Source organism: Rhineura floridana, chromosome 9 (assembly GCF_030035675.1).
Source record: "Rhineura floridana isolate rRhiFlo1 chromosome 9, rRhiFlo1.hap2, whole genome shotgun sequence".
NCBI classification, from domain to species: Eukaryota; Metazoa; Chordata; class Lepidosauria; order Squamata; family Rhineuridae; genus Rhineura; species Rhineura floridana.
In genome coordinates, this window is record NC_084488.1 from 119,391,905 (window position 1) to 119,417,166 (window position 25,262).

Consider the following 25,262-nt stretch of genomic DNA (forward strand, 5'->3'; position numbering starts at 1 on the left):
TAATGGACAATATAAAAACTGACAAATCACCGGGCCCGGATGGCATTTACCCGAGAGTTCTCAAAGAACTCAAATGTGAAATTGCTGATCTGCTAACTAAAATATGTAACTTGTCCCTTGGGTCCTCCTCCGTGCCTGAGGACTGGAAAGTGGCAAATGTAACGCCAATCTTCAAAAAGGGATCCAGAGGGGATCCCGGAAATTACAGGCCAGTTAGCTTAACTTCTGTCCCTGGAAAACTGGTAGAAAGTATTATTAAAGCTAGATTAACTAAGCACATAGAAGAACAAGCCTTGCTGAAGCAGAGCCAGCATGGCTTCTGCAAGGGAAAGTCCTGTCTCAGTAACCTATTAGAATTCTTTGAGAGTGTCAACAAGCATATAGATAGAGGTGATCCAGTGGACATAGTGTACTTAGACTTTCAAAAAGCATTTGACAAGGTACCTCACCAAAGGCTTCTGAGGAAGCTTAGCAGTCATGGAATAAGAGGAGAGGTCCTCTTGTGGATAAGGAATTGGTTAAGAAGCAGAAAGCAGAGAGTAGGAATAAACGGACAGTTCTCCCAATGGAGGGCTGTAGAAAGTGGAGTCCCTCAAGGATCAGTATTGGGACCTGTACTTTTCAACTTGTTCATTAATGACCTAGAATTAGGAGTGAGCAGCGAAGTGGCCAAGTTTGCTGATGACACTAAATTGTTCAGGGTTGTTAAAACAAAAAGGGATTGCGAAGAGCTCCAAAAAGACCTCTCCAAACTGAGTGAATGGGCGGAAAAATGGCAAATGCAATTCAATATAAACAAGTGTAAAATTATGCATATTGGAGCAAAAAATCTTAATTTCACATATACGCTCATGGGGTCTGAACTGGCGGTGACCGACCAGGAGAGAGACCTCGGGGTTGTAGTGGACAGCACGATGAAAATGTCGACCCAGTGTGCGGCAGCTGTGAAAAAGGCAAATTCCATGCTAGCGATAATTAGGAAAGGTATTGAAAATAAAACAGCCGATATCATAATGCCGTTGTATAAATCTATGGTGCGGCCGCATTTGGAATACTGTGTACAGTTCTGGTCGCCTCATCTCAAAAAGGATATTATAGAGTTGGAAAAGGTTCAGAAGAGGGCAACCAGAATGATCAAGGGGATGGAGCGACTCCCTTATGAGGAAAGGTTGCAGCATTTGGGGCTTTTGAGTTTAGAGAAAAGGCGGGTCAGAGGAGACATGATAGAAGTGTATAAAATTATGCATGGCATTGAGAAAGTGGATAGAGAAAAGTTCTTCTCCCTCTCTCATAATACTAGAACTCGTGGACATTCAAAGAAGCTGAATGTTGGAAGATTCAGGACAGACAAAAGGAAGTACTTCTTTACTCAGCGCATAGTTAAACTATGGAATTTGCTCCCACAAGATGCAGTAATGGCCACCAGCTTGGACGGCTTTAAAAGAAGATTAGACAAATTCATGGAGGACAGGGCTATCAATGGCTACTAGCTGTGATGGCTGTGCTCTGCCACCCTAGTCAGAGGCAGCATGCTTCTGAAAACCAGTTGCTGGAAGCCTCAGGAGGGGAGAGTGTTCTTGCACTCAGGTCCTGCTTGCGGGCTTCCCCCAGGCACCTGGTTGGCCACTGTGAGAACAGGATGCTGGACTAGATGGGCCACTGGCCTGATCCAGCAGGCTCTTCTTATGTTCTTATGTTAGGAAAAAGAAACCAAATGCACAGTTATAAGATGGGGGATACTTGGCTCAGCAATACTACACGCAAGAAAGATCTTGGGATTGTTGTTGTTGTTTTTTTAATAATTTTTATTCAAATTTTTCAAAAAACAAACAAAACAAAGTCAAACAACAAAAACATAACAATACAACAAAAGAAAAAAAAATAAAATAGTTGACTTCCGATTTGTCGCAGATCAGCTATAAGTATATAATATATATAAAACCTGTCCCTTAATATATACATACAGGATCACTTTTCTCCATAGACTATCTTAGTTAATCGTCAAATCCCAATATCATCATTTTATTTTGATCTTTCAACAAAAAGTCTAAGAGGGATAAGAGCAAAGTTCTACACCTAGGAAAAAGAAACCAAATGCACAGTTATAAGATGGGGGATACTTGGCTCAGCAATACTACACGCAAGAAAGATATTGGGATTGTTGTTGATCACAAACTGAACATTAGCCAACAGTGTGATGTGGCTGCAAAAAAGGCAAATGCTATTTTAAGCTGCATTAACAGAAGTATAGTTACCAAATTGCATGAAGTACAAGTTCCCCTCTATTCGGCACTGGTTAGGCCTCATCGTGAATACTGCATCCAGTTCTGGATGCAGCACTTCAAGAAGGATGCAGACAAACTGGAACAGGCTCAGAGGAGAGCAACAAGGATGATCAGGGGACTGGAAACAAAGCCCTATGAGGAGAGACTGAAAGAACCGGGCATGTTTAGCCTGGAGAAGAGAAGACTGAGGGGAGATATGATAGCATTGTTAAAGGTTGTCAGACAGAAGAGGGGCAGACTCTCATCTTGATCATTGCAGAGTGTAGGACACGGAATAATGGGCTCAAGTTACAGGAAGCCAGATTTCAACTGAACATCAGGAAAAACTTCCTAACTGTTAAGAGTTAGGGTTACCAACCATACTCTTTTAAGAGTACATGTACTCTTTTTGAGATGGTGCAACAGCATACTCTTACTTTTCACTTATTGAAGCCAAATGTACTCTTTTTGAAATGACAAAATGATGGTAACCCTAGTTAGAGTGGTACAACAATTGAACCCATGACCTCGGGAGGTGGTGGGCTCTCCACCACTGGAGACCATTAAGAGGCAGCTGGACAGCCACCTGTCGGGGATGCTTTGAGTTGGACTCCTGCCTTGAGAAGGGGGTTGGATTCGATGGCCCTTCCAACTCTATGATTCTACGGTTCTACTATCACCCAATGAGTGTCATGGCTGAGTGGGGATTTGAACCCTGGTCTCCCAGTTCCTAGTCTGACACTCTAACCACAACACGTACAGAAATGCATAAAGTTGGGGCAACGTCTACATAAATGCAAACATTTTCTTGAGGATTATTTTTAGAAAAAGTCATAAACTGATGTGGAAATGGGGCGGACTGACTCATAAGGTCCTAGAAACAAGAAGCAGAGAGAATGTACAGATTAATGCATCCTCAGCCTCAAAGGGACACGTCACCACAGGTTACTTTTAATTTGGACCTGAAGGAAGCTTGCGGACCGCTGTTGGTCCACAGCCAACAGTTTGGGAACCTCAGCTGTGGACCACACTGAGCTAGATGGACCGATGGCCTGAATCAGTATAAGCTGCTTTTTATGTCCCTATGTAATTGTTATTTATTTATTTGCAGCTGCCACCACAGCCCAAATGGGGGGGGGTGTCTGAAGGAGGGCATACCTATGTTTGCTGGGCCAGAATCCAGCACACTCGCAGGCGGTTCAAGACCTCTGTGCTATGCAACAGCTTTTCTCCCCAATTGGCTCAGTCTTCTTTACTGAAATGTAGAACATATGGATCATGTCACAATAGGAGAGTCTGAAGGTTAAATCTGGGCATGGTCTCTGCTAGGAGGTGGCAGCTGGTAGTCCCTGGCCTTTGACAACTGCCACCTGGTTTAGCAACTGCCGGCTGAAATTTTCTCTCTGCTAGAAATAGGCAGCAGGAGGGGGAAGTGAAAGAAGAACTCAAAAATCTCAGAAATAAACACACGTAGCAAGAAATTGGAGGAGAGAAAACAAAGAGAGAGAACTTCAGCATCCTTTTTTAAAAAAAATTATTTGGGTTTTTATACCGCTATTCTGGAGACTCAAAGCAATGGGCATAAAAGCAGAATTAATCATTAAAAAGCCAGCCATAAAATGTCACAATAAAAGCATCAAGAGCATAAACACAATTAACTAAAAGGAGAGGCATCAATCACTGGCTGCTTTAAAGGCTGTCTGAAGAAAAGAAAATGGAAACAGTCTCACGACCTCCAGGCTCAGGCTTAAGCTGGCTTGGAGGGGAGAGGAGTCTCATAACTTGGGGGAAATCCCATGAAAATGCTTCCACATGTATCCTTGATGATCACACACATGTACACACTGAGGCTATGTAAAAGCTCACCTCTCTGGTGTGTCAGCTGCGCTGGATCATTTGCACATGCTGTGCTGTATAGGTCTCAAGAAATGGCTATGCGAATGCAAGAAGTAGTGGCAGCCACCAATTCTGATGGCTTTAAAAGAGGATTCGACAAATTCCTGGAGGATAAGGCTATCAATGGCTTCAAGCCATGATGGCTGTGCTCTGCCTCCAGCTTCAGAAGCAGTATGCCTTTGAATATCAGTTGCTGGGAAGAGAGCTGTTGCACTCAGGTCCTGTTTGTGGGCTTCCCATGGGCATCTGGGTGGACACTGAGAACAGGATGCAGGACTAGATGGACCTCTGGCTTGATCCAGCAGGTTCTTCTTCTGTTCTTATGAACCTACCTTAGAGATGGTATCTCCAGGAGAGTATCCTTAGATCTCAAGGGCTCTAGGGCAATATACAGGAGTCAGCCCTTAAGGTAGCCTCATTCTCTCTCTTTTTGTCTCATTATTTACTTGTTACTTTGGTTTCCAAAGACCTCAGGGCAGTGTAAAATGATCTCTCCCCACTCATCTCTTCTATGTTTCACAACAACCCTGTAAGGTAGACTAGGCTGAGACAGAATGACTGTTCCAAGCTCACCCAGTGAGCTTCATGGCTGAGCAATGGTTTGAACCTGGGCCTCTCTTTTCTAAGACTAGCCCTGTGGTTACTCCATCACACTGGCTTTTTTGCTCTCCTGTTCACCACTGGGCAGTAGAGCTGAATCCAAAGACAGATAGACATGTTCTCATGCTGCTCCCAGATTGTGGGGTTTGACTCTTGTTCACAGTTTGGAAAAACCATTGCCCTAATAGATGGTTGGTGCACTGAGAGTAGAGAGCACCAATCATCCAGTGTGGGGGGCGGATAGTAGATGGTGCCAATTGATTGGTGTAGATGAGCACCTGATAAGCCTGGCTAGCACCCTGCCTGGATTGAATGTGCACCCTAGAATGCTCCGCTTAATCCGCTCCAATCTGCAGGATTATATGGGAGACAAGTGGGCGTTCTTTGACAAGCAAGTCAGAGCAGGACTGATTCCCTAAAGATTAAGGGCTCATCTACATGGGAGTATTTCTTTGTAGAAAATACACTTCTTTTACCTTCGCTTTTCATTTGCGTCGTCCGCTGTTCCTGCTCAACGTTAGCTGCCAATCGCTTTTTCCCATTCACACAAGCAGGCATTCCTCTGGGGAGGATTAGTCTCACTTTTTCCTTGTGGCCCCACCCTCTGATTATACATTTCCACTCCCTCTGCTTGCTAAGGTGATGACTGAGCATGCTCTGTCTGTTTTACCAGCTGCAGTAGGTTCCTTTAAAAAAAACCCAGACATGTGCATATCTGTGTTTTTCCTGGTAGGTTATAGCTGCAATACAAAGCTTTGTTTGAGCAGTGTCATACTTTTGCACACAAGTTAGGGGGAAAAGAAAACAAAGACACCATTTGCAGCAACATAAAAAAAGGCCAGCAGAATGGAGGACAGCAACTGGAAGTTGCTTGTCAGCCTGCAGGAAATAAAATGAACAGAGGGAGGAGGAGAGAGTGGGTGTGGAGAGGGGACTAATTGACACACCCAACTCAAAGCATCAGAGCAAAGCATCTGCAAGCACTAGAGATACAGAGTGAAGATGTGTTTTTCTTCCCATTTCGTATCATCATTGGATTGGGTTTGGATAGATTTACAGGGGGGAAACTGTGTGATAGCTTCTGTTTGCCAGTAACGTCATGTGAACCATGCAAATTTAAAGGAGATGCAAGCAGCACCCAACACACACGTAAACCACTGTGTAGATAAGCCCTAAATGTTTCAAAGCCACTATACTAGGGAATGTGAGAGTAGGCGTGTTCCAGCATGCATCACCATGCATTTTTTAAAAATGATTTAGTTATTTAAAGCATTTTTATCCCCTCTCCACCTGAAAAAAGGCTCTCAGAATAGCTTCCAAATGTCCATGAGAAGACTATTCCTAGCCTTAGGCTTACAATTGACACAACACATAATGAGAAGGGATCAGAAGGGGTTGCAGAGTCCTTGAATCAACCAGCTGGAATGCAAAGATTTCAAAGAGAAAAAGGAAACCCAAGCAGATGCGATGCAGAGGCCTTGCGGTTTCATCTCTGCCTCTGCTGTAGCCTTATGGAATCATGCTGCTCCAAGCACTAAATGCAGGGATATGAGACCTTTTGTGATGGTTAAATTCTGCATGGATTGACCAGTCCAGAGGACAATTCATGCATGGACTGAAGCCTGTTTCCACTTTCTATCCACGGATTACTCTGCTTCTGGGCTTCCCGAACACATCTGGCTAACCCCTGTTGGACTAGATCAGAGTGGGGAACCTTTTTCAGCCCCTACTCATCCATCTTGTAAGCACTGGTATTGCAACAACATAATTTGATTGGGCTACTACGCTCATCCCACTTAGCAGACAATAAATATTGCCAGTCCCTATTTTGCATGCCAACAGACATTTTAATCTGCAGAAGAGTTTAACAGCTCTCTCGAGCCCAGCAGGAAAAGGGACCAGTTCTTCTCCTCCGGTGCAAACTCATTTGGAAGGGCTTGTTTCATGGATGAATGTGACCCCAGGGATGAATGGAGTCAAAAAATAGCAGCTCACATTGTTAGGCCTGTGGTGTGCAGCTGGGAGGCTGACCGGTGCATTTCGTAATGCGCTAGCAATTCATCAATGAGCAGTCTGATGCACACACCCATACACACACGCAAACCGCCACCCTTCAGAAACATTGGGAGGTGGCGGATGAATAAATCTCAATTGGGTTGCACAACAGGAACATTTAGCAGGAGGCTGAGAAGCATCATCGTAAATACTTCCAGTGGCTGAAAGCCAAGGTGCAGAGGATCCTGAAGGATATTTTGGCTTGATGCAGAGCCCCGTTCGTCATTGGTAAGCTTTGCCATTGCAAATTCAAGCCTCTAGAACAGGGACAAGGAGACTCGTTCAGCCGGAGGGCCAGATTTCTTCCTGGGCAACTTTCCAGGGGCCTCATGGTAGTGATGGGCGGGGCCAGAGGCAAAAGGAGGCAGAGCAGTGGTTGTGACTCTTAACTTTATACAGTAGGCTACATTACAGCCGTGCAAGAGCCAGGTGTTTATATATGCACACCTTCCTGTCTTTCTATCCAGTTCAGCTGGAGGCATGATTACAATTCAACGACATTTTTCAGCCATGCAAAAGGACTCAAGGAGGGCACAGTTCAAGGCCAATGAGGGGTGTGGCCTGGGGAACAGTCCCAAGGCCCAGATTGAGGGGTCTGAAGAGCTGCCTTTGCCCCCCAGGCCTGAGATTCCCCAACCCTGCTCTAGAACTAGGAAGGTCAGTTCATCCTTATTCTCAGGGACGGCTGTGATGTTCCTGTATTAGTGTATATATGGTAAGTGCAGTTTGTATAGGAGATGCATGGTAAGTGGAATGAAAGAGGAGGGGGGAGTGAATGGGCAGTAGAATGCTGGATGATTGGCTGAGTGTTTAAAATGGCTGAGAGTATAAATGGATGGATGACAGTTAAATCTGGGTGGTGAACGTTGGAGTGGACGTTGATGGGTTGTTTTGGTGGGTTTTTGAGAGGAGATTGTGTGGAGAGTTGGTGGATGTGAGGAGAGTGTGGAGTTCGGATTAATACTAAGACCAGTACCTCAGGAATAGATGAAACCATATGCTTAAGTGCCTTTATAAAGTAATCTTGTTATCTTTGTTATCTTTGTTATTTAATAAATATATTTAGTTTACCAAAGGCCTGATCCTTGCCTGGGGTTTCACAGACCAGAAGGGAGGGCAAGGTAAATACCAAGACTGAAGGGTAATAAATGGTGGCAGCGGTGAAGGGGATAATATAACACCACAAGTATTCAGAGCAAACCAGAATCATCTGCATTGATACAAAGGGAGTGGGACAGCTTAAGCACGCAGTCACAGAGGTAACCTGATAGAGAGACTCAGGCAGAGTCTCTGGGAATACTGGTTATAGGACGGGACTGGTGGTGCTGCCTAGCAGGGGGATCTGGGGAGGTCTATGCTAGAGCGGGGAGAGAAACCATAAAAAAGGACAGTCCGGACTGGTGGAGTCCCTGGTGGTGCCTAGTGACAGGCAGTAACCACGAGCAGGTAGGAACCTGACAGGGAGAGCCAGGGAAGGGCGTCACAACGGCGCCAGAGGTTAGTATCATTGGGCACCTGCCATGGCCTATGTCTTAGTTGAGGAGCTGCTGCCAGGGCCTTCCTAGTCCTGCCGCTCCCCTTCCTTGCTGTTGCTGCTCTGGGTGAGCAAGTCAGCAGTGAGAGGAAGAGTGAGAAAAAGGAGCAGTGACCTCCTCACACATTGGCATCTCTCTCTCTCCACCCCCCCTCAGGTTAAAGGGGGGCCCTTGGCCAGCACCCCTCTGGTGGGCCACTTTCAGCATTAATGGGCCCCCAGCCACAGGCTTACCTGGTGACAGGTGTGGGCAGCTGCAAGTAGGGAGAAATCAGATCCAGTTTGTACTGTCTGAAACAACTGGCAAACTGAAACACAGCCATCCGTCAACATTCACACTGTTCCCAAATTTTGCAGTGCAGTACTCCAGCAGGTAATGTGTACAAGAACACATATCCAAGGGCAAAGGGTGCATAAAAAGGCATCTATTTGTGAAAGCAGCATACAAAAAAAATGCATTATATTTAGGGAGACATTTTGCAAAAAAAAAAAAAAGTGTACGTTAAGCAAAAATATTGATTGATTGATTGATTGTTTTTATTAGATTTCTATCCAGCCCTTCCTCCCAGTAGGAGCACATACTGTGCTATACCGCAAGGGAAGGAGCCCATCAAAACAGGGCATTCCATTTCTCCCAGGGACCCACAGCTGACCAAAGGGCCAAAGAAGACTCTGGCTCGCAGTCGGTCTGCTCCGAGGGTGACTTTCTTTCAGGTCTGTGGCTTCACAGGCAGCCTCCATCGTGTCCCAGGTTCCTTTCACCATCAAGCACGATCCTTCTGCAGGCCTCCTTCCCTGGGGTGCCGGGCTTCTGGGCTGTTGGCCAGGGCCTTCTTGTGGTGGAAGCAGGCTGGGGAAACCGGAAATGGTGCCATTCCCCTCTTTGCCCCCGTCCAGTGGGGCTTAGGGAGACAGACGGCAGATAGCCCCTGGGGTGGGACCAAGGGCTTCCCATGGGCATCTGCTAGGCCACTGTGAAAACAGGATGCTGGACTAGATGGGCCACCAGCCTGAATCCAGCAGGGCTAGTCTTATGTTGTTAAGGGCCAAGCCTTCAATTCTTTTGGTGGAGACCTACCTACTCCAGCCGCTCCTCTGGCCTTGCACCACCCCTCTCTGATGCCTTTTGTACTTTCCAGGGGTCCCCACCCTTCCTTCCAGCTGAGGCTCTGCAGCAGCACTCCTTCCCTTCCCACAGACCGATGAATGAGAGGGCCCTGCCCAGCTCCTTCTAGCACAGGTGGAGCTTCCAGGCAGGTCGACATAGGGTCTCCTCAGGAGCCATTGATGCGTGGTAGTGTGGATTGGGGCCTACTTAATGGGCAAGGTGCTGGAAAAGGACCGGTGAGCCCGCAGCCCATCTCACATACAGATATGTGTATATTAGGAGAAATTTACAGCTGGTATAGCCCAGTGGGGAGGAGAGCCTGGCTGGGAGTCCAGAGTCTGTGAGTTCAAATCCCTGCTCGAGTCTCCTGGGTGGCAAGGGCCAGCTAAAGATCACCCCCACAGTAAGTGGCTCAGGGGTTACATGCCGTGCCACCTGTGCAGCCGTGGGCAAGCAGCATAGTCCCAAGGAGCCCAGTTGCCCCCCAGCTGGCAGTTGCGGACAAGGAAGGGGCTGGCTTGTGCAGCCGTGGCAAGCTGAGCAGGCCCTAGCCAGCTGGGGAGGACTAGCCTCAGAGGGAGGCAATGGGAAACCCCCTCTGAATACCGCTTGCCATGAAATCCCTATTCATAGGGTCGCCATAATCCTTATGATGAAGACAAAAGAGGTGATGCCAAGAATAAGATATTGCATATGTGAGTCAGGATCGACTTGAAGGCAGTCCATTGCATATATGCTTTTAGTGTAACATTCATGGAAATTTTTAGATATCTTTTTTAAATTGTTATATTCTTTCTTTTTGTTTTGTATATGATTCATTTTGTTCTCATGTTATGTATATTGTTTAGAGATTTATTGTTTAGTTATGTTTACTTAAAATGTGTACTTTTTTTATTATGTAGAATTTATATTGATTTTTTATGTTGTAAACTGCCCAGAGAGCTTCAGCTATGGGGCGGTATACAAATGTAATAAATAAATAAATAAAATAAGTTGGGATCGACTTGAAGGCAGGCCATTTCCATTTTCAGGAGAAATTTGCACTAAAATGGTGGTGATTGTGGATAAGGAGTTTTGAAAGAAAGAAAAAATCCACAAACTGTGGAAAAATAAACTTAAGGTTGGGAAAGTGAGAAGCTGTGAGAAACCAAAACTGACCAATTTGTTCATCTCTAGCTGTCATCATTTTTAAATTTCCTGGAGGGGTGCTACCTCCAGAGCATTATGGGAAACTTAACATGGTGGCTCACTGACCCAGGGCAGGTGTCAGTGCCACTGGGCCCTGCCTGAGGATGCCAGGTGCTGACACCAGGTCTGCTTTACAGAGTTTTTTTTAAAAAGTTCCCTGCCCCAAGGAGTTTACAGTCTAGAATATGACACAGCAAAGGCAGGAGGGAGCCAGAAGAAGGAGGGGAAGGATGTGTTCCTTTTATGGAAAAGTTGGATTTAGAGGAGGGATTTGGAGGAAGAGAGAGCATCACCAAGGTGTTTGGGGACGAAGTTCCAGAATTCAAGTCCAGTGATTAACAAATCACTGGATTTCCAAAAGGATTTACTGCCTGCCAACTGCGGCACAAGAAGTCTCTCAAAGATTTTGGCTGCCTCTCAGCATTGGATTCCAAAATAATAGGCTATTTTGTTTGTGCACATTCAGAGAGAGAGAGAGCATTTTTCTTCCATTATTACGAGAGAGATTTGCCTAACAACTCCGCAAGCCGTCTCATGCAGCCGTCCCCCAGATGTCTAATAGCAGACTCACACTTTTCTTTTCCCCCTTGCTGAATTAAAATTGAAGGTGCCCCTCGTTCTGACTGCCCCCCGAAAGTTTCCTTTTAGAGTGTGCATGACTAATGCATGGCCCTACTTCATAGAAGGCCAGTGTCTCCGTTTGGAAGGTCTGAGCAGGGAGGAGTGCTCAGGAAACAGATGGTCTGGAAGAGCCCTTCATGGTCCTCCAGAGGAAGAGAGTAATTGTCACCTTCACTCATGAACCACAAAAGGTTTCATCAACAATCCGCCCTCACTGAACCATAAAAAAACAAGGATATAGTACCCAGGGCTATGACCGGAGGGTAAATGATACTGTAAACTTGTTAAAGCTAAGCAGGGCTAGGTCTGGTCACTATTAAGACTGGCAGGCATCTGGTAGAAAGTCAAAACCTGCATTGCCTTGAATTCCATGGACGAGATCAATATAAAATGAAGATTTCTAGGGGTGTCTATCACTTAAAGTAGTTTCCTTTTTGTTTGTTTCATCGTTTGATGCTCAAATCTATTATAATTCATTAAATATGAATACATTTACATAGCACATAATCTTTTTTTAAATAAAAAGATGTGTGAAATTATGTAACAAAATGGGCTGATTTTTTCTTAGAAGGGACAACCCCCATTAATATTCTGTTTTTCATTCCCTGGGATGGTAACGTACCAGACCCAAACTCGCTTCGAATTTTGAACAAGGGACCACCTGCACTCGTAACCTTACTTGTTAATATATGCCGATTATATAACTGATAATACGTGTCTCCTCTTTGCATATGTGTTAGGGGAAAGGTGACAGCTCAGTGACAGAGCATCTGCTTGGCATGCAGAAGGTCCCAGTTTCACTCCCTAGCATCTCCAAGAGGGTCTGGGAGAGACCCCTGTCTGAAATCCTGGAGAGCTGCTTCCAATCACGGCCAGGGTTGAGGAGCCTTCAGCCCTCAGGCCAAATTTGGCATGGCAGGGGTCTCAGTTTGGCCCATGTAACCATTTCCCCCAAACCACACCCACCTGTCCCACACCTGTGGCATCTGGTGATGGGCAGGCTGAGACGTGGCTGATCAGCTGCACAACCGAGTTCCCCATGGGGAACTCAAAAATGCAGCCAGTTGCTGGAGAATCATAGAATAGTAGAGTTGGAAGGGGCCTAAGGCCATCAAGTCCAACCCCCTGCTCAGTGCAGGAATCCAAATCAAAGCATTCCCGACAGATGGCTGTCCATCTGCCTCTTGAATGCCTCCAATGTTGGAGAGCCCGCCACCTCTCTAGGTCATTGGTTCCATTGTCGTACGGCTCTAACAGGAAGTTTTTCCTGATGTTTAGCCGAAATCTGGCTTGAAGTCACCACCCATCAGCTGATCACCACCCACCAACTCTGTTGTCTTTTCAGTGCCTACTAAAGACCTTCCTCTTTCCACATGCATTTTAAGTAAAGACCTTACCCCAGTAGATCTGTACTGTAATTGTTTTTAAGATGGTTTTTAATTTGTTTTTAAAGATTTTTTAAATATATTTTTAAAATGTTTTAAATATTGTTTTTATTTTAAGATTTTTTGGGGGGTTGGATGTTTTGTTTTTAAGATGTTTTTAAATATGTTTTTAGTGTTTTGTTGATTGTTTGCTGCCCTGGGTGGGATATAAATTTAATAAATAAATGAGCCTGCCATTCAGCACTGCTTCAAAGCACTGCGCACAGCTGTTTGCAAGTTCCTCATGTGCTCTTTGAAAATGGAAATGGACTGCCTTCAAGTCGATTCTGACTTATGGCGACCCTCTGAATAGGGTTTTCATAGTAAGCAGTATTCAGAGGGGGTTTCACCATTGCCTCCCTCTGAGGCTGAGAGGCAGTGACTGGACCAAGGTCACCCAGTGAGCTTCCTGGCTGTGTGGGGATTCGAACCCTGATCTCCCAGGTCATAGTCAAACACTTTGAAGTTCCGATGAAAATTGCCTGACCTCATTGTGACCTCCTGTTAAATTTGACCCACAAGGTATAAAGGAGATGAAGCCAGCCAGATCAGGTTCCCCACCCCTGGTGTAGACACTACCAACCGAGACTGACCAATGGTCTGACTCAGTATAAGGTAGCTCCCTACTTTCCTATGCACGAATTAAACCTATGAAGGGTTATGGCCTATGTGCAGAAACTGCTGGGAAATTCTTCCACGCAAACCTCATTGGTGAGGTCCTCTGCCAATCTTGTAGCCTCATCCCTTGTCCCCATGCATTGGCTCACTTGCACCTGCACAAAACTCTGGGGTGCTCTGTTTGTGCATCCTGCTCTTCACTGGTAAAGGAGACCTCGAAACAGAGCCAGATTTAAACAGACAACCCAACATCATCACGGGGCACAGAACTTGAGGGGTGCTGGTCACTGAATTCTGCTTGCCATGTAGAAGGTCCCAGGTTCAATCTGCCAGCCAGGTTTCGGCTGAACATCAGGGAAAACTTCCTAACTGTTAGAGCGGTATGACGGTGGAACCAATGACCTAGGGAGGTGGTGCGCTGTCCAACACTGCAGACATGCAAGAGGCAGCTGGACAGGCACCTGTCGGGTATGATTTAAGTTGGATTCCCCAATCGAGCCGGGGGTTGGACTTGATGGCCTTATAGACCCCTTCCAACTCTACAATTCTATGATTCTAGGATCTCCAAGTAGGGCTGGGAAAGGCCACAATACTGAGCTAGAGAAACAGTACTGACTCAGTATAAAGCACCTTCCTCTGTTCCCTGGGAAAGGGCATAGCCCAGTAGTTGAACATCTCCAAGTAGGGCTGAGAGACTGCTGTCTGGGGCCTTGGAGGACTGCTGCCAATTAGTGTAGACAATACTGAGCTAGATGGACCGATGCTCTGACTTGGTGTAAGGCAACCACTCAACAGCAGAAACAAATAGGACAAACGGTTCATAAGGCATGAATGCAATTGCAATTTAAAAATACAGGTATTCCAAAGCTAAAGAATGGAGAAGGTTGGCAGAAATGCTTGCCTGTGGCAAGCTGGTGGGTGCATGTCAGTGGGGCAGTGGGATCCGATCCGGGTTTAAGTCCAAACCTGGACAGTTCCTTGAAAGTTCAAACTAAAACCCAAAGTGGATTCCACTGCGCCGCTGACAGGGAGCCACCATCCGCCACTGCCTACCACACCCTGACACTGCCTTGTCCAGTTTCCCCACCCCTTCCTTCCTCAGATCTAACAGCTAGCCAGTACCCCACAATGGCTTGTGCCACTACTTCAGGGGTCACCAACATGATGCCCTCCAGATGTTGCTGGACTACCACTACCATCAGCCCTGACCATTGGCCATGCTGGCCCGGGCTGATGGGAATTGGAGTACAGCAACATCTGAAGGGCACCCCTTTGGCTATCCGTGCTCTAGTTCCTCTGTAGTTCACGGATCCCCAGCTATTTAGGAGCTTTACACTCCCCAACTTCAGCTGAATAAGCCAAGATGGGAAGTGAGAATCCTAGTGGCCTGCAGCACCCTTGAGTGTTAATCTTCTGGACCTCTGAACCCAAGTTCCTGGGGACAATATGCAGGAGAGGGCCATTGCACTCCTGTCCTGCTTCCAGGGTTCCCATAAAGGGCACCTGATTGGCCACTGTGAGAATAGGATGCTGGACTCGATTGGTTGTTGGTCTGATCCAGTGGGGCTCTTTTTATGTTCTGCCTCCACTGTGGGGCAATATGGCTCTGCATGTCAGTTGCAAGGAATCACAAGTAAGGAGTATTGCACTCAGGTCCTGCTTTCAGGCCTCCCATTAGGGCACCTGGTTGGCCACTGTGAGAACAGGATGCTGGACTAGATGGGCCGTTGGCATGATCCCTCAGCCAGGCTCTTCTGACGTTTGTGTTGACAAGTGCAGCACTTGCCCTGGAATCTTGTGGGCTCTGAAAGTGAAGCTCACAATTACAGATTCTGCTGGTTTGGGATTCCCACAAACAAGGATGCTGTTTTCTATTAACGGGTTTTGGAAGCTACTTTCCTGAGCGAGCAAATTATTGGGTTGTGTTCCACTCTTTTCGTTCTCGCTTTCAGGATTTTAATGTTTTCGTGCCCACAATGCCAAATGCGACCCTCTGAGCTGTTTTGTCACCGGGGTTTAGCGCCAATACCTTGGAAGCGCATGTTATTTACCCATAATACAAATTAACACCACAGTCACGCAGCTTCATGATTCATCTAAAATTAAAAGGCATTCAGACTGAGTCAGAAAGTTATACTTAGAGTTCCCTGGGCAATAGCCATCAAGCCCTGGTAGAGGAGAAGAGGGCCACCTGCTGGCCTGAGGGAGGCACTGCTACGTTCTGGACCTACGAGAGGGAAAGAAATCCTGGATTAATGAGGACAAATGGGGATTAATGGACAAATAGGGATTCGGCTTTGCAAAGAAAGCCTTTTCCAATTATCCAAGAACATCATGCTACTATCAAAGGATTTGCCCAGGTTCCTTTTCAGGCTTTCTATTTTCTGTTCTGAAGATAAACTGTAGGGGAGGATCGTGGCACTAGGGCAAGCTCTCATTATCATTATAGCTGGGCTGTCATGATCGTGGTCATTATAGCCAAGGACGGGCTGACACATGAACATAATCCACTCCAGAAATAATCTAGATCAGCCTTCCTTGACCTGGTACCCTCCAGATGTTTTGTACGTCAATTCCCAACAACCCCAGCCAGCGTGGCCGCTGGCTGGGGTTGTTGGGAATTGACGTACAAAACATCTGGAGGGTACCAGGTCAAGGAAGGCTGATGTAGACTAAATAAACTTAGGTTGCAATCATAGGATCATAGAATAGTGGAGTTGGAAGGGGCCTATCAAGCCATCGAATCCAACCCCCTTCTCAATGCAGGAATCCAACTTAAAGCATACCCGACAGGTAGCTGTCCAGCTGCCTCTTGGATGCCTCCAGCGTTGGAGAGCCCACCACCTCCCTAACCTATCCTAACCTCACTTACCTGGCAGTAACCCCCACTGAATTCAATACGCCTTACTTCTGAGAAGACATGATTAGGATGGCACTGTAGTTTATTCGATACGCTCTGGACTCTGGAGCGGATCCAAATCAGACCCTGGCAGGGCATCACTGGCATGAATCAGAGCCAGGAAGCTTCAGTTCCTAAATCACTGCCCTCTCTGCTTCCCATGTACACACATCTTACTTGAGATGAGGGGAAATGTCCATCTCCAGTAAGGAAGCATAGGCTGAAAGTTGTGGGTGCAGTTGCATGAGCCAGCCATCCTAGAACACTGGGAATCCTGGGAGATAGGTAGACAGACAGACAGACAGACAGACAGATAGACAGATAGACAGATAGATAGATAGATAGATAGATAGATAGATAGATAGATAGATAGATAGATAGATAGATAGATAGATAGATAGATAGATAGATAGATAGATAGATAGATAGATAGATAGATAGATAGATAGATAGATTTATGCTATTCTGTTGCCATGATCTGGAGGCCTGAAAGGGTCCCATCCAAATCAACTTTGGACTGCACCCCTGATGGTCTAAGCATAGGGATGGATGGATCTGTCCATTTTAATTCTCTCAGTTTCTCCTTTTCTGATCTTAGATTCAGTTCTCCACATCTCAGCAGCAATTTATAATTTTTAAAAAAATAAAAAGTCCTCATGAAAATTTCTCCACATTTTACTGCATCTTTCTCCTACTAAGCATGTTTGTATGCAGTTTTGACCAATGCACACATTTTTGCAAACTATTTTCTCTCATATAGTGGCCTTTTTGTGTGTTATATTAACACACAATATAGTAATGCTTATGCATCCCTTTCTCTAATACATGCAATTTCACAAACACTGGTTGGAGAACTGCATTGCAAAATTCCAATAAATGCTAATTTCGAAGGGTGGCTGTGTTTTGGTTCAACGGCTGTGTTTCAGTTCTCATATTGTTTCAGAAAGTGTGCGATCTGGTAGGTTAGCCTTTAAAAGCAAGCTGGATCTAATTTGACCTCTGTCCCTATCTGAGCGCCAGTATGAAATGGAGCTTCCCGTACCCTGGTTTAAAATCTGGCATATGCCACCATCTTCCGTTCCTGTGAAGTTTGTCCAGTGGAAGAAATGGCTGGCAATACCTCCCTCCTGAGAAGGAGCCGAGGTCCAGGATTTCAGCCCTCAATGGCTCCTGTATATTGATTCAGTGTTTGATGTGGATTGAGAGACAGAGAGAGCCAGGATCAAATCCCTGCTTAACTGTGCAGCACACTGTTTGTGGCCTTAGGCACCCGGAAGACTAGACTAGATACTCTCACACAGTGTTAGATTCCACAAACTGTTGCAGCACAGAGTGCTCTGGTTCAAGGTTCTAGTTGGCCAGCCATGCTCTTTTCCAGGAAATTCCATTCTATTGCCCCTTCTCCCTCCCATTTTCCAAAGTTCCCCTTCGCAACAATGAGTCAGTACTCCCCAGCCACTGAGCATGCAGTCTTCATTGGGATGTTTTGGAACCCTTTATGGTACCTCTGTAAACCTTGAGTTTATCTGAGCTACGTCAAACCTCACTCTTATGCGTCAATGGTGCCATTCTGGCTACATAAGGATCTGCACTCACACACCCCAACATCACTATTAGAGGGAATGATAGGCTGTAGCTTGACCCAGCAAGGCTGTTCTTATATTCTTGCATCTTTTCCCATCCTCCTTTCAGGTTCCTTCTTCCCTTCTCTGAAACCCTCGGGGATGCCCTTCAAGATCATCTTCTGGCTGGGATATTTCAACAGCTGCGTGAACCCCATCATCTACCCTTGCTCGAGCAAAGAGTTCAAGAGAGCTTTCACCCGGCTCTTGAAGTGCCAATGCCGCCGGAGGCGAAGGCCCATCTGGAGGGTGTATGACAACCACTGGCAGGGCGCCTCCATGAATGGCGCTGGCCAAGACTCCGAGAGGGAGCCGAGGTCCAGGATTTCAACCCTCAATGGCTCCTTCATACTGAACTCCAGCCGCTTCGAAAGGTCCAGCAAGAGGAGAACTCTGAACTTTAAACGGTGGAGGATGTTCTCCCCTTTCCAGAAACCGACCACTCAGCTGAAAGAGAAAATGAACAGCCTCTCGCACAAGATCCGAGGGGGCTCCATCAGAGGCGGTGCAGCGGCCTCATACAAAACGGAGGTTGAGTCCGTCTCGATAGGGATCCCCAATGAATTCATGGAGTGTATTGACTATCAAATTTATGATGATTTGACAGACTCTGAGTCCTGTGGGCTTAAAGAAACAGATATTTAATGCTAGCAGGGATCATCACCCTTTGGGGTTCCATTTTGTTTTGTCAATGTCTTACGCGTGGTTGGCTGTCGAAGGTGGATGCTACCCTTGTGTGAGACAGATGGATTCAAGACTGAATTGGGGGGGTATAGCTCAGTGGTAGAGCCCATGCTTTGTGTGCAGAAAGTCCCATGTGCAATCCCAAGCCATCTCCCATCAAGCAGGGTCTCAGGCAGTAAGGCTGGGGCTGAAGCTCTCTCCACTAGAGACTTAGGAGAGCGTCTGCCAGTCAGTGTAGGCACTACTGATTTACATGGAGCAATGATCTGACTCAGTATAAGGAAGATTCACCTGTTCATGCAGGCTGTGTTTGATTTGAACCCCCCCCCCTCTCTCTCTCAGACTGCATCAAACACTGAATCCACTTACATCCAACAGAGGTGTTTGCTAACCATTTCTTCCACTGGACAAACTCCACCAGCATGAAAGATGGTGGCAAATGCCAGATATGCCAAATGTCCAGAGTGGCTGGACAACCAGCCAGATGGGCGACTAATAAATCTAATAAATAAATAAATAAGTATGCCAAATGCCAAACCAGGGTATGGGGAGCCCTATGTTATTATCCCGATGCTCAGACCATTAAGGTCCAATGAAAAATGGGTCTGGATGGGACCCTTTGAGACCTACATGGATAGATCCCTAATGAAGCAACTTGCTATTAGCCATGTCCTGCAACAGACTTAGTATGAGCTCTGGGGTTAGATCAGAAAAGAAACATTGATCAGCATGTGCTATGAAGCAATGAGAAATACCGGTTTCTCTGATAGGAAAGGAAGGGTGGTCTTGGCAGGATTGTGAAAATCCTTGCTAAGGCCAAGCGTGTGCCAGGAAGCTCTGAAAAAAATGGTGCAAATCACTAGAGGGGCTTTTGCATAAATCTGCCCAACAGCTATTCTTTATTCTGAACTCGATTCATTGCAGAACGCTCTGCAACGGGAGCATGACTGCAGGCAGGAGAGGAAGAATGAAGCCAGCCAGAGAGAGCATAGGAGCACCACTCCCTGACGGAGCTGCTGCACTGGGAGGGGAGGGAAAGGAAAGGAAATAAGAGTCTGACATAGAAGATCTCTTTGATCTCGTTGTTGTTTTGAGGGAGGAAGCAAGAAAGGGGGAATCTCTTCCTGGCGCAGAAGCAGAACTTTCTGAGGTTTGAAGCACAGGTGGGAGACCTCAGGACTGAGGACTGAATGCGGCCCTTCAGGTCTCTCTATATGGCCCTCGGAACTCTAATCAGGCCACAGGCCTCTCTGGCCCTGCTTGGCCCCCAAAGGTCCTTGAATTCAGATAATGCCTCTTGTTTGTCTGGGTGGAAGTTGGAGGGTGGTGCATGCAGAAAGGTGAAATTTACATTCATTGCTCTACCCACGTTTGCTTTGGACTCCGCCCACTACTGGCCTGTGGCCCTCAGAAGGTTACCCAGAAGGGAATGCGGCCCTTGGGCTGAAAAAGGTTCCTCACCCCTAGTTTAAAGAAGAGGAGATGGTCTCAATTTCAAACATTGTTCCTACAACACTAAGGTCTAGAAACTTGCTTTTGACATGCAAGGGCTTAAGCTCTCAAGAATCCAAATTTGGTGGTCTGTAGCCTTTTTCTTTTTTTAATAAAATCCTGAAAACAGCAGAAATCCTAAAAGCGAGTCAAACGCAGCTTGACTATCAAGTGCAGTCAAGTTGGAATAACTAAAGTGGACTCTCTTAAACTTGAGGATCAGCTCTGTCCTGTATCCATAAGGAGAGATTATCAGCTGTAGCACTGGGCTCATTCAAATGAGGAAGAGAGTCTATAATTTGTAAACTACCCAGTACTCCAGTCAGGTACAGCAATGTGATAAATTTCACTTCGCCACAATGGTTAGATGTTGCAGACAACCAGCCCTCCACGGGATTGCACATGGTGCTTACTATGGTCGTCTGTACGCATGGAAGCTCAGGTGTGTGCCGAGTTGATGATGTTTACTCAATGGTGTAGAGAAATCACTCTGTGTATGCTCAGAGGCACCTCCTTTTTGTACTATTAGGTGATAGGCTGGAATTTCCTCTCCTACCCCCCTAACTCTGCAGATTTTGGGGGAAACCGACAACAGATTAGGGGGTGCATGAGGTGCACACATGAGGAGGAAACAGTCTGTTGCTCGGGCAAAAGTGCTTGCGCTAGCAGAACCGTTTAGATGGATTCTGCCCTTAGCTCTGAGTTCAACATGTCTTTTGAACATCACATTTTCGAACTGGGTTCCACACTCTGGATCCTTTTTTCGGTTTTCTCACATGCATTGGTTTGTGCTTCCGGGGTGTGTGTGGGAGAGGTCTCCAAACATCTGCCAACATGCAGTATTCAGATCCGATGATTCTCAATAGATTTGCTCCCATTCAGAGATGGCCTGAGACATTTTGGTTCCGGAGACAGAGGCTCCCACCCACGGGAGCCAAATAATACAGTAAGGGCCGAGACAGGCTTATGAAAAGCAGGTTGAAGCATTGTGGGTGTGCTTTGAGATGACGTGATTCATGTAGGGAAGGAGGGACCAGGCCTCAGTAGACCAGAGCACACGCTTTGCATTGCAGAAGGTCCCAGGTTTAGTCTCTGGAATCTCCAGTAAAAAGGACCACGTAGCACTCGGTGATCGGAAGAACTCTTCTCTGCCTGAAAGACCCTGAAGAGATGCTGCCAGTCAGAGTAGGCAATACTGAGCTGGATGGACAAATAGTTTGTCCTGGTAAAAAGCAGCTTCTTATGTTCCTACATGTGACTGTAGCATGAGAGAAAATCAAAGGCCGTAGCTCAGTGGCAGAGCATCCGCTTTGCATACAGAAGTCTCAGGTTCAATCCTCGGCATCTCCAGGTAGCGCTAGGAATATCCCTAGTCTGAAACCCTGGTGAGCCACTGCCAGTCAGTGTAAACAAACCTGAGCTAGATGGACCAGCAATCTGACGCGGTATAAGGCTGCTTCCTATATGCCACAATGCATCAGCCATTGCACTGATGCTGAGCTCTTTGGTGGAGGCTGGTCCAGCATCTCATCCTGCTGAATGATAGGGCCGGCCTTGAATGTTTCACTAAATAATGTGAGGGAAAGAAACTGCATATAGATAAGGCGGTGTGTGCCAAAAAATAATTATGTGTCAGGAAGAGCAGAATTCTTCAATTTACCGAATTTGCACCATGTTTCCATATTTTGCACAATTTATTTTCTTTCTGCTAGCTGTATGGGGAAGGTAAGAAGCTATGCGGGGTGTTCAATCCCCACACCCCGCTGACTGCCAGAAATCTTATTTAACCACCTTGGTTTCTCTCATTGCCCATATGATTTCAAGTGAATCTTTGTAGTCATAAGGACTATAAACTTTTTAAAAAAAAAAAAATGAAAGCAGAAGTTCTTAGGAAGAGTTGTTTTGTGTCCAATACCCAGAATTCTGTGTTTGTCCAGAATGAATATGCACAACCTTCACATCAAACAAAAGGGGGTGGGGACATACAGGTACAATATGAGAAGGTTTCCAGCTTGGTTTAACCTCTAAACTGAGGTTTAAAATTATATTATGACTATGATCTTACAAGAAGAAAAGCAAAGAAAGAAAAAACAAAATAAAGAGTTACATGCATATTTTTCAATTCCCTTTTCTCTTTGCTGTCATTGCATGAGCCGACTAGATAAATTACAGGCAGCCATTCTGGTGTTTGTCAAAATATTTCCCCCATAAGCAGCCAATAATGTCAGGCAAAACTGGCCCCGAGTGAGCTGACACAACTCCATCTGGTCTGCTGTTCCTGCATGCGTTCTGGCGATTAGAGGCATATTTGCCAAATGATATTTAGAAATCACCAGCAAGTGCATATAAATCATCTGAACCCCAAATTTGTTAAGTCAATGGCAAAATTCCCAATAGGGCATCTTGGTGGGAAATGTATTTTTTCCCTTTCTTGTTTATTTAGGCTTGGGTGGAAGCCAGCAAATCAAGACCTACAGTAAGTGGGAATCAAACCCAAGAGCTGAAAATAGCATCACAGTCATTGAATGTTGCCTGTAGCTGTTTTCATAGGCAAAAATTTGACTGGCCATTGAAAGCCCTTTGGCATACATTCAAATTCCACTTGAGGTCAGTGGGAAGGTCTGCATTTGGAGATTTCTTTTTTTTAACTGTTTACATGGGGTACCACTACAATCAATGGGTTGTGTTCAACTAAGTCCTACTCAGAGTAGACCCACTGAAATTAATGAGACCGACTTAGCCATGCCCATTAACTTCAGTGGGTCTACTCTGAATAGGACTAGTGTTGAATACCCCCCCAATGGATTTCTGTTGACTGAGGATCAAAGTGTAGGACTCTTCATTAACATTCTTCATTAATTAGATAACTGTAGAAGTCAGACTGCAATGAATATTTTCTAGTTTTGATTTTTCAGGCTAAAAAGAGATTCTGATGGGTGGGAAAGATATATTTTTAAAACATTGCAACTTTCCAGCCACGTAGTCAATTCCACCCAATAAGACAATGACGATGTCACGTTATATAGCCAATCACATTTGGCTATATGATAACATTACTGAGGGCAAGTGTGGGCAATGATTGGGGGCAGTGAGGGCAGTGCTTCCTGGATTAGTCACATGGATTAGCCAGAGCATCTTGGGAAGGTGTCACAGAGAACAGGCAATCATTCTTTCTCCATAACATAAAAAACAGACATAAGAAAGCCCCACTATGATTTGAGCCTTCATAGGCAGGAATGTCCATCTAAGAACATACGAAAAGCCCTGCCGGGTCAGGCCAGTGGCCCATCTAGTTCAGTATCATGTTCTCACAGTGGCCAACCAGATGACTATGAGGAAACAGAGAAAGTATTCAGAGTGACCCTGATCCAGTCCTGGGAACTATGTTTTAAGGATCACATTGAAGCATGTCCAGAGGAGGGGAACCAGGACGTGGAGGGGTTTGGAAACAGTGGCTGCTGTTGGCTCCATGTCAGTGGGGCAAAGGAATTTTGCTCCGGGTTTTAGAGTCTCCTTCCATAGAGGTATTTAAGAATAGGCTGTGTGGCCTTCTGTCTGGGACACTGCAATCTTGCATTGTAATCCCACATCGAGCAGAGGGTCAGACTGGATGACTACTAAGGCCCCTATCAATTCTATGAATCTACAAAACTGCTCCCTCATTTGATTTTCTGCAGTCTCCCAGACTAGGAGGTTCATCACTCGCCAATGCCAAATGCCCTGTGGCCTGCTGATGTCCAGTATGTGAGGGGCAGTTGAACCACCAGTTTTCATTCCCATGGAAATTAAGAGCAAAATGCCTACATGCATTCAGGTGTTGTGAGAGTTCTGAACCCTTGGATTGTCTCAGCAAGCATTGATAACCAGATGTTTCCATTGTCTTGAGTGTCTAGATGCAGACATTTCAGCTTCAGTAGGATCACATGGACCACTGTCAGTAGGAGCTCACCAGAGTGAAAACACCCAAGTTCAGACTAGTAAATAGAACTGTTTCCGTTTGTTATTTACTAATCAGGTCAGCCACTAGTAAGATGCTGGTATGTTAACCCAATCTTGTTAATACTCAAAAAATGTATCCAGATCATTGTGGCCAATATCCAGAAAAAAAATTGCAAAGTGCGTTGGTAAAACCAGGGCTGTAGTGAATTGCAGTCTGGTAGGACATCAAATGGATCATAGGCTCCTACTGAGAAAATCCACTGCAACAGGTTAACAATAAAGAGAATGTGCCCGAAATCCAGGGATCGATCTGTAGGATTGATATGCAAATAGATCAGTGCTCCAAAGAAACAACATACAGATGTAGGGCAGAGCCATGCACATAATAAGAATTCCTCTTTGTTCCTTTTGCTACTGCAGTTTCCACTGCTGAAGAGGCAAGCCTCTGTTCCATTATACAAAAAGACTTGCATCTTTGACAGTGGGAACTATAAAAATAAAGACCAGGTGAAGGCCCTACCTTGGACAATGGGTGTTACATATGGAGGAGGGAATGTCATATTTGATCTCCCAATTTCTTTGTCTGCTCAACACAGTTAACTGAATGACAAAATCTCACCTCCAATGAAATCTCACCACCATTACAGAACAAGGGAGAAGACTCCGCTCATTATGCTGGACTGCTGTTTTATAACCTTTCTATTTTATTGTTTACAGATGTGTACATAGGTGTACATTTCCTTTAATGAATCTTTGGATATTTCATGTCTAGTTCCTTTTTTCCACCCTTTGAAAAATCTACAAATCTATTTATTAGCCAGAATGGGATTTTCCTTCCTGTTACATGATGCAAATTCTGCTGTACTGATTGATGTATATCTTTGCAAAACCAGAATGCACATTATTAATGTTTTCTTTATTTGTACCAAATACACACACAACTCTGCCTAAAAAAAGTGCATTGTTTAAGACATGTGGTGCCTTCCCTTGATTTATCAAATTCAAGAAAAGCCTTCACTTTAAGGCTGCCCATGAAAGCCAAAGCAAACTCCTCAGACAAAACATCTCAAGAAATATCAAGTCCAAAGAATTATCATAACATTAGCGACATTTGCTTGGGGAGGAGGCTATTTTTTTCCGTCTCTGGACAGTTCCATCACACTGCTCATGAAATGCCCATTTTTAAATTAAAAACTATGGCACTTAATATAATAACAATTGCTAAGCACTTTACATAAAAACAATGACACTCAGTAAAATTTCCTAACTTTTTGAAAAGCTCCTCCACACCGAAATGTCTCTCTGCATCTAGACCAGGG

The 25,262-nt window shown here is 45.4% G+C and overlaps 1 protein-coding gene across 1 annotated transcript in view; it reads left to right on the forward strand.

Moving 5' to 3' along the window:
- The window catches only part of ADRA1D (adrenoceptor alpha 1D), an 88,805-nt gene extending 63,805 nt beyond the window's left edge, over positions 1-25,000 (forward strand). Inside the window, exon 2 of the mRNA XM_061583457.1 lies at positions 17,900-25,000. Coding sequence (XP_061439441.1) covers positions 17,900-18,474 — 575 coding nt within the window. The 3' untranslated portion in view covers positions 18,475-25,000. The remainder of the gene's footprint in view (positions 1-17,899) is intronic.
- Positions 25,001-25,262: the final 262 nt, after the last annotated feature.